This window comes from Canariomyces notabilis, assembly GCF_033297395.1.
Source record: "Canariomyces notabilis strain CBS 508.74 unplaced genomic scaffold N656scaffold_18, whole genome shotgun sequence".
Classification (NCBI taxonomy): Eukaryota; Fungi; Ascomycota; class Sordariomycetes; order Sordariales; family Chaetomiaceae; genus Canariomyces; species Canariomyces notabilis.
In genome coordinates, this window is record NW_027041840.1 from 315,137 (window position 1) to 327,088 (window position 11,952).

The 11,952-nt window shown below is 54.9% G+C and overlaps 5 protein-coding genes across 5 annotated transcripts; 2 read left to right on the plus strand and 3 right to left on the minus strand.

Moving 5' to 3' along the window:
* Window positions 1-106: 106 nt before the first annotated feature.
* Window positions 107-1,476, minus strand: N656DRAFT_846723 (uncharacterized protein). Its single transcript, XM_064819241.1, has 2 exons — window positions 1,007-1,476; window positions 107-958 (listed from the first exon to the last, which is right to left on the minus strand). Exons 1-2 carry the CDS (start codon window positions 1,224-1,226, stop codon window positions 216-218), a joined length of 963 nt encoding a protein of 320 aa, XP_064668267.1. The 5' UTR covers window positions 1,227-1,476; the 3' UTR covers window positions 107-215.
* Window positions 1,477-1,608: 132 nt separating this feature from the next.
* N656DRAFT_781478 (uncharacterized protein) lies at window positions 1,609-3,889 on the plus strand. The gene is made up of 3 exons (XM_064815589.1): window positions 1,609-2,432; window positions 2,483-3,287; window positions 3,344-3,889. Exons 1-3 carry the CDS (start codon window positions 1,839-1,841, stop codon window positions 3,565-3,567), a joined length of 1,623 nt encoding a protein of 540 aa, XP_064668268.1. The 5' UTR covers window positions 1,609-1,838; the 3' UTR covers window positions 3,568-3,889.
* N656DRAFT_198285 (uncharacterized protein) lies at window positions 3,870-6,482 on the minus strand. The gene is made up of 4 exons (XM_064808851.1): window positions 5,952-6,482; window positions 5,278-5,829; window positions 4,765-5,191; window positions 3,870-4,592 (listed from the first exon to the last, which is right to left on the minus strand). Exons 1-4 carry the CDS (start codon window positions 5,980-5,982, stop codon window positions 3,941-3,943), a joined length of 1,662 nt encoding a protein of 553 aa, XP_064668269.1. The 5' UTR covers window positions 5,983-6,482; the 3' UTR covers window positions 3,870-3,940.
* Window positions 6,483-6,765: 283 nt separating this feature from the next.
* N656DRAFT_790934 (monoamine oxidase) lies at window positions 6,766-8,391 on the minus strand (the record flags this gene model as incomplete). The annotated part of the gene is made up of 2 exons (XM_064816925.1): window positions 6,766-7,869; window positions 7,936-8,391. The coding sequence occupies 2 exons, from the start codon at window positions 8,389-8,391 to the stop codon at window positions 6,766-6,768; spliced, it is 1,560 nt and encodes a 519-aa protein (XP_064668270.1).
* A 1,008-nt stretch (window positions 8,392-9,399) lies between these two features.
* On the plus strand, window positions 9,400-11,470 carry N656DRAFT_770004 (amino acid transporter; the record flags this gene model as incomplete). The annotated part of the gene is made up of 6 exons (XM_064813742.1): window positions 9,400-9,487; window positions 9,575-9,900; window positions 9,993-10,215; window positions 10,311-10,644; window positions 10,753-11,285; window positions 11,352-11,470. The coding sequence occupies 6 exons, from the start codon at window positions 9,400-9,402 to the stop codon at window positions 11,468-11,470; spliced, it is 1,623 nt and encodes a 540-aa protein (XP_064668271.1).
* Window positions 11,471-11,952: the final 482 nt, after the last annotated feature.

The window sequence follows — 11,952 nt, forward strand, 5'->3', positions numbered from 1 at the left end:
TTACGGTAAATCATGTTCAACAGGCGCCGTTCTTCAACCCTGAACTTCCGTCTTGGCGCATGATACACCTGAGACCACAGCTCCACCACCTTGACACGGCACTGCAACATGTACGAGTTCCTCAACACCAGCATTACGGATTGGAAAGTAGACACTATTGACCTCGTCAAGAAATACCATTCTAGTCTACTCACCAACAATCAGCTGACAGACGCTCAACCCTCGCGCCGCCGGCCGAACAAGCCCCAGAATCTCCGCTCCTTCACCTCCACGGTATACGGCTTCAACGGAAACACTGGCCGTACATTGTACTCATCACCATCCGGGTCAGTCATGCCCACATAGACGGATCTCAATTTCCGCTGCGGGATCTGCCCCAACTTGGTGCTATCCGACGAGAACGACATGATGGATATCCTGTGAGCCGCAGCCGCCTCCGGGTCCAGCGAATCCCCGCTCCTCAGCCTGGGTATCTGCCGCTGCGGCTGGATCCCCAGAGCCTTGGGGGGCGGCGAAGGCGGAGATGACGGTTGTGGAATCTTTCGAAGTTTTTCGGGAGCCAGCTTCTGTTGCCTGCTTGCCGCCTTTTCCCCACCTTTGGTCGTCGGTGATGACTTTTTGCTTGAGGTCTGTGACCCTTCCCCCTTGCTGGCTTTTGCAGAGGGTCCGTCTTCTGCATTAGGCGATGGCCGGCGTTTGTGCCTGGATGGCGACGTTGCGCTCGGGGAAGTTCTCGACGACGTCGATATAAAGCCAGATGATCGAGATGGGCTAGCCAGTCGACGGGACAGGCTGTCGATGGCCTTGATTGCTTCGACTCTAGAAGCATTCGACAGGGACATGAGCGATTCGTAGTCCAAGTCCAGGGTCTCTTTCTTGCCAGGGAGGCGGAGCAGGTCCCTGATTGCGCTCCTCAGCTTCCTGAGGACACGATCCAGTGCCGAGATGGCCCGAGCTTCTGTCTGTGTTAGTCGGCTATGACTTATCGAGCTTACACGGTGCTCACCATCGCCCTTCTTAAAGCGGCTCCCCGACTCGGACAACTTCGATGAGTACGCGCGCTTAACCAGGGACCGGTCTGACTTCAAAGATCTCCGCAGGGCGGACTGCTGATGCTGAATATCGGCTGTGCTGCTCTCCTTCCGACTTTGGCGAAACGCCTTCAGCAGGGCAAGGCAGTTCGAGTAAGTTTCAAGGAGCGCATTGATACCGTCACTAAAGGTCATCTCGAATCACCCAGATACGGCCACGTTGGTCCTATGTAAGACATGTATATTCCAGGTTGAGTACGATACCGTTGGGCACGCAGTTGCACAACCTCTGGTCCTTCTTGGGCAGGTTCCTACGGTGGTGCGAAATGCGGGGGTTCAAGAGATGGCGACACAAGCTCTCGGAGCTTGGTGGGAATGGATAGCAACGGCTCTCTAACCGCCAACCTTGCAGCATGTTGCATTCTGAACCTCCTTACGAACCAATCAATTCCAGGAACAGCTTCAAGGAGCACCAGATTATTGGATCCATCACATTACCAAGGAGTAAGGACGGTGTTCTGGTATTCAATCCAGAAATACACGGACATACAGTCACATACACCTATGTAATAATACGTAAACGCAGCGGCAGCTGGCGGTCAGCTGTTCCAGCTAACCCACTTCTGGCAAGCAGCCCGGCGGTTCTCTTTGCAGGTTCCACATTCCACACGACCTAGCTGTGACTCTGTGAGCTCGGTCCCATCGTCACCGAGCAGTGGCAATGCTCGCCGGCCAGGTTCTTCTGCCTTGGGATTCCCTCCATCACTCCCGGCTGCGTTCTGTCGTTGCACTACATGACACTCGAAGATGCGATTGCTATTAAGGCTACTAAATGCACTGCCTGTCGCTTTCGCTCTTGCCCTTGCCTTTGGCTGTGTCGCGGTCGATGCTGCGAAGATCCAACCGTCCCTTGTTGAGCGAAACCACCGACCTGACAGCACCGGCCCTGCCTACCCATTTCTAAAATGGCTACGCGACAGCGCGGTTGAGGTAGTCTTTGGGAAGCCCCCGATCAGGACTGAAGGCCCAAGACCAGGTGCAGGACTACAGGCGCTCTACCGGAATGACGTTGTGGTCCGTTTCAATGTGACCAACTCGGACGAGGAGGGCGCGCTCGCCGCAGCCGCCCAACAAATGCTCCTCGACGTCTGGGCTTTCACACCCGACTATGTCGATATAAGGCTAGACAAGCGCGATGTTTCGCCGCTCATGGCGCTACTGCCAAAGTCGCTACAATCCTCCGTCCTTATCCCGGACGTTGCCGCCGCGGTATGGAGGACCTACCCTTCAGCGGCAGTTGAGATGTCCCAATTTGAATCAAGCACGGCTGATGCGGCGAAAATGAGGACCTCCTTGGACGGCGTGGGCAATGTGTTCTTTAGCAACTACCAGACCCTGCCGGTACGTTGCTCTTCGTCGCCTTCCGCCCTTCGTTTGGCTAACCTGCCCAGGTCATCACGAGCTGGATGCGCCTTATCGAAGCCATGTTCCCATCAATTGCGGAAATGACAAGTGTTGGAAAATCATACGAAGGCAGAGACATATATGCAATGCGCCTCAGTGCCCCCAATAGCAGTGGCCCAACCGCGGCACCCAGGCAAACCATCCTCGTTACCGGAGGTCTACATGGCCGCGAATGGATTTCAACCAGCACTGTTAATTACCTACTATGGTCCATCGTCACATCATATGAGAAGGAGCCGATGCTCACCAAGCTTTTGCAACGTTTCGACTTGGTTTTTGTACCCGTGCTCAACCCAGACGGCTACGAATACACGTGGCAGACGAACCGACTATGGCGCAAATCAAGACAGCTGACCAAGATGCGCTTCTGCCGTGGCCTGGATCTTGACCATGCCTTTGGTTACGCCTGGGGCGCCCTCGAGCACGAAACCGACCCATGCTCCGAAAGCTATGGCGGCGACGAGCCCTTCCAGGCCGTGGAGGCATCAGAGCTGGCAAAATGGGCAAAGAACGAGACGGAGAACGGGACCAAGTTTGCGGCATTCATCGATTTGCACTCGTACTCTCAGCAGGTGCTGTTTCCTTACTCGCACACCTGCTCGGTCGAACCCCCCAACCTGGAGAATCTGGAAGAACTGGCCATTGGCCTGGCCAAAGCCATCCGGCTCTCAAACGGAGAGTCTTATGGCGTCATGTCCGCGTGCGAGGGCGCGGTAGCTCGTGCCGAGCGCGCGAGTGATTCTGGTGCTCGTATTGAAGCTGGTGGCGGTTCAGCAATCGATTGGTTCTATCGTGAGTCTCACCATTTCCCTCAAACACCACGCCGGGTGACTGACAGTTGTTTTCAGATGAGCTTAATGCCAGGTATAGCTACCAAATCAAGCTGAGAGATACTGGAAGCTATGGGTTCTTGCTGCCAAGTGACTACATCGTCCCAACTGGGGAGGAGACGCTCAATGCTTTGAAGTATCTTGGAGATTATCTCCTTGGTAACAACGGGATAGAGAGACTTGCATCTCAACCATCTCAACCCTCATCCGACAAGTGGAGGGACCTGAGAAGACGAAAGTAGTGGGAAGGGGCGTTTTAGAACAAGCGGAGGGGATAAACCAATGGCTTTGGCGATTTGGATACGGCGAACGGCGTTCAATCAGGTATGGGGTACCTAGGCTGGAGGTGGCTTCGTGCTGTTGTGACATTTTTGCATGCATACCTAGGTATACATAGAGAGGTACGTAGGTGCCAAACAGACCACACATATCAAATAGGAGGGCTTGTCGGTCACAATCGAAGGCGTGGAATTGGGAGCAAGCCTTGGCCCCTTATCTACACTTCCAAATACCACTTGACGTACGGACGTGCGTGCCAGGCCCAATTATTGATCTTGAGCCTTACGAAAAGCTATATTATTCCGCTTTCCTAAGGGAAAGCCACGGGTTAAGCCTTTACATAACCAGAACCCCAAGACTAGGCAACGTGGCAGTCCACCTCTCTCGAACGTCTCTCTCCCATAACGACGGCAGTACCGCCAAACCCCGCAAGACATTCCCATAGCCCGTCTCATGGGCGATTCTCTTCAGCACAGCCACGAAAAAGTCGCGGTCCTCCTGGCTCAGAGCCTCGGCGGCGCCCACAAAGGCCGGCCAGACAACAATGTGAGCACCGGCAGCCGACAGGTCCAGCCGCTCGAACAAAGCACGCAGGTGAGCCGTCCGAGCGGCGGCCGCGTCATGGTACGCCTGATTCAGGAGGCGTCGCTGCCCCTGCCCCTGGGAGCAGCAGCCCTCGGGCGACGAGTCGTCGTCCGACCGGGCCCGGAGAATGTACATCTCCACGGCGCAGCGCATTATGCTCTCGTGAAGCGAGATCGTGTAAGCCATGACGCTATCTTCTTTTGCTGCTGAGGGGCTGCGAGAAGAAGTTGAAGGGAGTGAGCTGGTTGTTTTTGCTGTTGTAACGCCGCCTCGGCCTGGGACATGCAATGCGCTGCGCTTCATGTTCGCAACCTGCGGGCTTGTCGACGTCGACGTCGCTGTCCGCTGGCGAGGCGCGTACCGCTCAATGCTCGTCAGGGGCGCGTCCAGGACCTGGGTGAAGCTCTCCACCGCTCCGGATTCAGCTAGCGCTGGACGGGCGAAGAAGGAGATGCTACATACAGTTTGCGGAGCCAGCAGTTAGTTGCTTTGCTTGTTTGATGTGGTATTGACATGGCCTCTTCTAGTATGACTCGACGGTTTCTCGGCCACTGGGATACGGAACTCCAACTTACAGATGGGATTGGTAGTATAAAAAGGCACCGAGGCTGGATGCCGGCTTTCCATCCCGCGCATTCTTTGCGCTGCTACTCCAGGAACTCATAAAGCAACTCAACATCCTGTACAGCAGCATGACATGTTCATGGCCGACGACCAGGTCGGCAACGGTCAGCAACAGCACCACGGCCCAGGCGCGTTCGTCGAGCATTAGCTGGGTAGTGCTCTGCGGCGCCGTCTCTCGCAGTTTGCGTATGATGGCGCCCCTGCCTCGTTCGGCTGGCTCACGCAGTTCAGGCCTTCTGCTCGACAAGTGGAACGCGGCGGCGACGCAGACGGCCCGCCGAACCACGGGATCGACGTGCGCCAGAGGAAGGATCTCGTATCGGTAGCCGTTGGCCTCGTCGTCAAACATGAGCATGGCCGGAGACACATGATTGGCGACTATGTTTTGGTCAGTTTGTTTCCCTCAATGTAGGTTTCCTTGGACGGTGGGCAGGTGGGCCATGGCAGTTTGATGGCTTTCTTACAGTGATCAAACAGCTGTCGGACAGTCTTGTCCTGCGCCGCCAGCAACGGGGGCAACGTGACACCGGTCGATAGCGATACGTGAGGCGGTTCAGGATGTGAATGTGCTGACAGCTGTTGTGACTCGCCTGTACAACACGGGCTTCCCCTTTCTAAGCCCTCCGGAGGATATGGCCAGGCTCCCTTGACGCTCGTTGGTTTTGGGGTATCGCAAAGTACCGAGACGGACCGCGTTGTCGATGCAGAGCCGACAACATGAGAAGTACTACTACTAGTAATACTACTAGTACTAGTAGATTTGGCCTGTCCGGTGCCCGAATAGCATTGGACCCATCTCAGCTTGTCTCTCGTAGGTGATGATGAGTGAGCAGATGACTTGCTACTGCTGGGAGTGTGCGCTGTAGATGTGGTGCCAGTATCCAGAGGCCCCTTGGCTTTGGCGAATCGATACCTGACGCCGTACCCAGGGCACGGGATATGTTTCTTGATGCATTTCTGGCAGTGTGGCTGCGACTTATCGCAGGTGATCCGCCTCTTCATGCAGTTGTAGCATCCTTTAATATGATCAGCACCGACTGCATTCACCAAGCCAGCTGAGCTGAGAGAAAAGCATGACTGTACGGGGTGAAGCCAAATGCCTGGGCTACTTATAGACACTGTATAGCACAGCACCTACCATTGCTCTTTCTTTTCTTCGGTTGTTCCATCGGCACACTTATATCGACATGGAAGGACCGGACGGCCACCGGAAGAGCAGATAAGCGAAGTAAGGTACTAAGGTAATCTAGGTAGAGGCTGAGCTCAACAGAGCTTACATACACCTAAGAAACGACTCGTTAAGGTTATTGTACAGGATGTATTGTCCAATACATAGCCTCTCCGCGCCTCCGCAAGTGGATGTAGGCCGCCACCATGCGGCGAGCCGGGAATACCATGAGGCCGGTAGTGTTTTCCAGTGAGATGTGGGTCGGGGAAAGTGTTCAGCAACTTCAGCTGTGCGTTGATAGCCAAGGTATCCATTGATGACTGCCCTGGTCATGTGTGGGAAGCAATGAGAGATAAGAACGTGATGTGCCCATTGGTTTGGCGATGAAGCTTCCAGCAAGAGAGCCGAGGTTTCTTATCGGCACTTGGGAATGCTAACACAGAATTACTTCGTAATTACAGATATGTAACGTAAAGTTTCAACACATACCTGTATCGCTCCGTATTGTAACAGACCCGCAAGGCATCACATCACCTACCTCGCCCAGGCTGCGAATAGGTAAGAGCACTGTAATAATCATCACATACTGATAAACCTCACCGAGTATCGCCTGTCCTTACACTCCCTCAAGAAACTTGCAAACACTTCTCACCACTGTTGTCTCAGTACACGGCATCCAAGCTTGCTATTGCTAACTAGGTACACCATCCAAACCTCCAGAAGTGGTTTACCAAGCAAACAGTCTGCCAAATTCGATTTGAGAATGGCCAAACTGCCTTGACTCTCAAAAACTCAACCCGTTAATTCCAGGAACCACCACATTGCTTCGGCGCAAGGCGCGAATCTCGTCGGATGCCTCCTTAGCCACCCTGCCGCCGTCCTCAATGGCGCCGTCGATGAAAGCTCTCCAGCCAAGCGCCCAGTCGGCACTGCCAAACAGGACATTGCCGTGCCGTTTCCTCAGCTCGTCGAGATACTTGAGCGACATGTTTGGCCGCAGCCACTCCCAGGCGCCCTGAGCAAACTCGTCCTTGTGCCAGTTGTGGAACACGACCCGGCGGATGTCCACGTCATCTCTGCCGATAAGACGCCGCCACGCCCGCAACGTCTCCTCCATGTCCTCCTCGGGCTGCAGATGACGCCCGGCTTGCGAGCTCCCAAACGCCACCATGTGCGTGTTGCCCGCCGGCGTGGTCCCGTCGCCGAACCCGTATGTCAGCTTGCCCAAAGAAAAGGCCCCAACTGATCGCAGCTCCGGGTTGGCTAGCTCCGCGTGGATCTTGGTGACTTGGTTGACGTGCCCGAGTTTGGAGGCTTCCGTCTTGAGCGGTGCCAGCGGCGGCGAAAAGTCGATCTTGTAGAGCACGTTGAGCGGCACGGTGCAGATGACGCGATGGGCACGGAAAGTGGCTGCGGTGCCGGAACCGTCACGGGCCGTCGTTGTCACCTCGACGACCCCGCCCTGGTCGACAATCTTGCTGACGGGCGAGTCAAAGGCGTACCTGAGCTTCTCTGTCGCAAGAGCCTCGTCGAAAAAGCTGCGCGCCAGCGCCGACTGTCCGGCCCGCAGCTTGTACGTCAGGCCGAGCGCGATGAAGTCGGTATAGTTGTAGTTCATCAAGGCCCACCAACGAAGCACCTCGAAGAAAGACGCGTCCTCGAACCGGCTGCTGCCGCACGTTATGGACAGAAACTGTTCTAGCATGTTGCGTTCCACCGGAGTCAGCTCGTCCGCGATCTCGTCCAGGCGGTCCGCCATGGTCATTGCGTCGTAGCGGGCAACTGCTTCCTTGTTGTAGAGCGGATCATGGGGAAAAGGGATCACGGTCCGAGCCAAGTGTCCGTCGACATCGACATATTTCGTGAGCGCTGACTCGGAGAGGAGATCCTGCAGAGACAAGGAAATGCTGTTGTAAGCACCCAGCGTCCAAATATGTCACATGGTTTCACCTACCTCCTTGTCATGGCCCATCTCAACTCTCCTCGTGCCCATATCCACGAAGCACTTGTTCAAGCCTCCCTCGGTCACCATTGAGATCTCGAGCTTCGTCGACAGGCCGTAGCGGAACAACTCGCGCCAGACAAAGGGCTGGTTCCAGTGGACCCAAGTGCCGCCCATCTCGTACGGGTAGCCGTCAATGTTGGAGGACCAAGAGCGGCCGCCAATCCGATCCCGCGCTTCGACGAGGAGCACTTTGTGTCCGGCTAGGGTGAGGTCGCGGATTGCTGTAAGGCCCGTGTACCCGCCGCCAACGACAATCACGTCAAATGTGTCCGAGTTGGCCGTGTCATCGGATGGCAGGTTGGACGGTGGCAGGATAACACCAAGCGAGGGAACCCCGGCTTGAAGGCCGGTTTCCTTGGTCCATTGGAACCCGTCGCGGCCGGTGTCTCCAGGAGGATTTTCCATTCTGGCTCTATTGCTGCCGCGTGCAATCGAAGCTTTTCGAAGTCGGGGCCTGTGGCAATGACGTATAAATGAGAGCTACTGGCAGGGCAACGGGCAATGGCGGACGAGAAGTTCCAAAGACTCTTGAGGTTCGACTGTCGGGCGCAGCGATAGTACTTCACGCTGTCAAGTCTTCAGGATGAATGAGGCATCTTGGATCGATGGACGAAGGCATATAACTACGCTTAAGTACCTCTCACTGGACACTTGGGCACAAGGAGCACAATCGCTCATGTATCCATTATCCTCCACAGCATAACTCGATCTTCCTGCCATTCTGGGATTGGTCAGTCAGTGGGATGCCTGTGTCGGCCCATCCATCCTACATCTTCTCACTCCTTTTGTTTGTTTGGGGATGTGCTGGAAGATAAAGTCAAAATCGGAAGCAACCGGTTCGAGTGGCCTTGATAAGAGCACCCTTACGCGCGGCCTGCCATCTCAAATCCGTCCAGCGGCAACACCCACTTGGTAAGAGTCCTCTCACTTTTATGTCCGCTTTAGGAAGTCTGCCCGATAAGGCCACGCCCACTTGGCCATTCCAACCCAAGCCGCTCACGCACACCTGCACTTCGCAACCCTGTCAATAGATACTATCAGAATTTGAGCCTTCCGGCATATGGGCAATCGGGAATTCAGCGCTTTCTACCCCGCGAAAACCAGTTGCGGATTGCCTCAGTACCGTACCCTGAAATCACAACTCGCTCCCCTTATCACTGCAACTCAAGTCTGCTATCTGTACTATCAACCTGCTTCACAGAGTTCAGTGATAAGCTCGCAACCTACGAGTTGGCCATATACAGTACATACTTGCCATTCAGCTATTAAAGTGACGGCGCCTCTACTTCGTCCCCCCACGATGGCCGCGAGGAGACGAGACCGTTGTGGCAACGGTCGTGGCGGACGACATATAGCTTGTCAACTCCCTTGGCCCAGCTCCATTACTTGAGTTTATGTGTCTGGACTTTCGAAATGGCCAAAGAATTCGGAAGAGAGGTCGTCTCGAGTGACCGCTCAAAGAAGCCCAGGAGCGTGGATGATACAATCCAGTTAGAGAAGAGTACGTTTCTCGCCCCCGAGTCCCGGGCATTCTCGAATACTTATTCGGCTACGAGCCCTGTTTGCTGATATCTTGGCTCATTGAAAGCTGGCTCCCATAATGTTGGACAGGTTGAAGACTTCGACATCTCCCGTCTTGGTCTCGAGCCGCAGACAACACGGGACATGGGGATTCTGGCCGTGATTGCCATGGGCTGGAACATATGCAACAGCTGGGCGGCCGCCGCAGCAACGCTGGCCATATCCATCGCGTCCGGAGGCCCCGTCACATTGCTGTATGGCATTGTTCTCATATTCGTTCTGGGGGAAGCATGCGCGCTCTCCATGGCCGAGATCGCATCTGTCTATCCCACGTCCGGTGGCCAGTACCACTACACGAGCATCTTGGCCCCCAAGAGACTGAGCCGTGCTCTGGTGAGTTTCTCTCGTAAATACGTTACCATCATTTCTATCCAAGGAGAATTGGGTCACTGACAATGATACCGTCGATCCTTCGCCGCCCACAGAGTTACTGCTGCGGCTCACTCAACGTCTTTGGCTGGATCACACTGGCAGCAGGCTGTGCCATCACCATCCCGCAGATGATAACAGCGCTGGTTACCTACCTGGATCCGACCTACGTGTCACAGCGGTGGCACATGTTTCTCATGTATCAAGCCGTCAATGTTGCCTTTACCGGATACAACATTCTGCTCATCAAGCGCACCGCGTGGATCTATGATGTTGGCTGTAAGCACCGCCATTGCGTGATCAACTCCGTCCCAGTATGCATACTACTAGTAGTATGGGAGCTAACAGCCGGGTTTTTGCCTGCCACAAAACAGTTGTCGTTTCCATTGCTGGCATCCTAGTCATCACCGTGACTTGCTTGGCTAGGGCCCAGCCAAAGCAGCCCAATGAGTTCGTCTGGAGCACCTTCATCAACACGACGGGCTGGCCTTCGGACGGGATTGCATTCCTCACCGGCCTTGTCAATGCCAACTTCATCTACTCTGGCCTCGATGGAGCCATCCACATTGCTGAAGAGTGCACCAACGCGGCGATGGCTGTTCCGTGGGCCCTTATCTCTACCGTGACCATCGGTTTTGTGACGGCCTTTGCCTTCGCTGTGGCCATGACCTACTCCTACAACGACTTTGACGCAGTCCTGGCTTCTCCGTAAGGCCCTACCCTCGCCCACTTTCCCCCAGAGACTCCCCTCTCCTCTCCATCGTGGCACTTCTTTGGAACCACATTGTTCCATTCACTAATTCGCATCTCATCTAGCCTCCCTGTATTTGAAGTATGGCTCCAAGCTGTCTCCAGCCCTGCCGCCGCCATTATCTTCCTCTTCATCCTTCTGGTGTGCGCCTGCTTCGCCGTAATCGGAATCCTCCAGACGGCCAGCCGCCTACTGTGGTGCTTCGCTCGCGACGATGCCCTCGTGGGTTCTCACCGGCTAAGCCGCATCCATTCGAAACTCGGAGTTCCCGTTTGGGCTCTGCTGGTCAACTGCGCATTGGTCTTCATTCTTGGTTGCGTCTACCTGGGGTCCACGTCCGCATTCAACGCATTGCTCGGCACGGGCCTGATCCTTCAACAACTAAGTTTTGGAATTCCCGCCGCGCTCATTCTAGGATATCGCTTCGGGGGTCAGAGAGCCGTCGACAAGATCCTCTCACCGCACGGCCAGAAAGGAAGATTCAGACTCCCCAGCGCTGTAGGCTTTGTCGCCAACGCACTAACCATCGTCCACGGACTAGTGGCGCTCGTGTTCTACACCTTGCCGGTTCAGCTTCCTGTTACGGCAAGCAATATGAGTGAGTCGCCATCCCTTGCGCCATTGGCGGCTTGAAGAAAACTGATCGTGTTTTGCCTTTGTTTAGATTATGCCTGTGCCGTCCTGGGCATCGCGGCTCTGTTCACGTTTGGAAACTGGATCTGGTACGCGAGTAAACGGTACCATGGGCCACGGTTGGACGACAGGGACTCGGTGCTCTTGTAGAGAAGCCCTTGCCCGCAGGGCCCTGGTAAGATGATGACAGTTTCTCTTTGATTTTGAGGTGGCCAGGTACTTCTACAATACTAGTGATAGCAAGTAGAATGGAGAAATACTGCCATGAAAAATGAGTCGCTAATGTATCCGTGGAGAACTTTGGATAGGCAGCTGCTGCCTCAGTACTTCGAGTCAGTGATTTTTGAGGTTATAGATCGTGATACAAGAAAAGGGGTTGGTGTTCGTGTTCACAATGAAGGAGTTATTCTTGTACAGTGATTTCTCTCGTCATCACTAACTGCATAACGTAATCGGCGCATGGTGGGGCGCCGAGCGGTGCTCAGCTTGGAAGGAGCTGACCAGTCCTAGACCCACAGCAGCCCACCTCCACACGGGCCCTACGGCAGTGTCGCTTGCCCAAGTTCAGCGACTGGGCCCCTGGGAACGGGAAGAGTGAGCTCAACCTGAACCTTCCCAACATGAATCTTCAA

What these genes read in the sequence shown, in the direction of transcription:
- N656DRAFT_781478 (XM_064815589.1), top strand. Translation starts at nt 1,839, where the DNA reads ATGCGATTGCTATTAAGGCTACTAAATGCACTGCCTGTCGCTTTCGCT. An exon ending in GCAACTACCAGACCCTGCCG is followed by an intron (nt 2,433 to 2,482) that starts GTACGTTGCTCT and finishes TAACCTGCCCAG; the next exon opens with GTCATCACGAGCTGGATGCG. An exon ending in AGCAATCGATTGGTTCTATC is followed by an intron (nt 3,288 to 3,343) that starts GTGAGTCTCACC and finishes AGTTGTTTTCAG; the next exon opens with ATGAGCTTAATGCCAGGTAT.
- N656DRAFT_198285 (XM_064808851.1), bottom strand. Translation starts at nt 5,982, where the DNA reads ATGGAACAACCGAAGAAAAGAAAGAGCAATG. An exon ending in CCGACAGCTGTTTGATCACT is followed by an intron (nt 5,192 to 5,277) that starts GTAAGAAAGCCA and finishes ACCAAAACATAG; the next exon opens with TCGCCAATCATGTGTCTCCG. An exon ending in TTATACTACCAATCCCATCT is followed by an intron (nt 4,593 to 4,764) that starts GTAAGTTGGAGT and finishes AGCGGTGGAGAG; the next exon opens with CTTCACCCAGGTCCTGGACG.
- N656DRAFT_846723 (XM_064819241.1), bottom strand. Translation starts at nt 1,226, where the DNA reads ATGACCTTTAGTGACGGTATCAATGCGCTCCTTGAAACTTACTCGAAC. An exon ending in CCGCTTTAAGAAGGGCGATG is followed by an intron (nt 959 to 1,006) that starts GTGAGCACCGTG and finishes TAACACAGACAG; the next exon opens with AAGCTCGGGCCATCTCGGCA.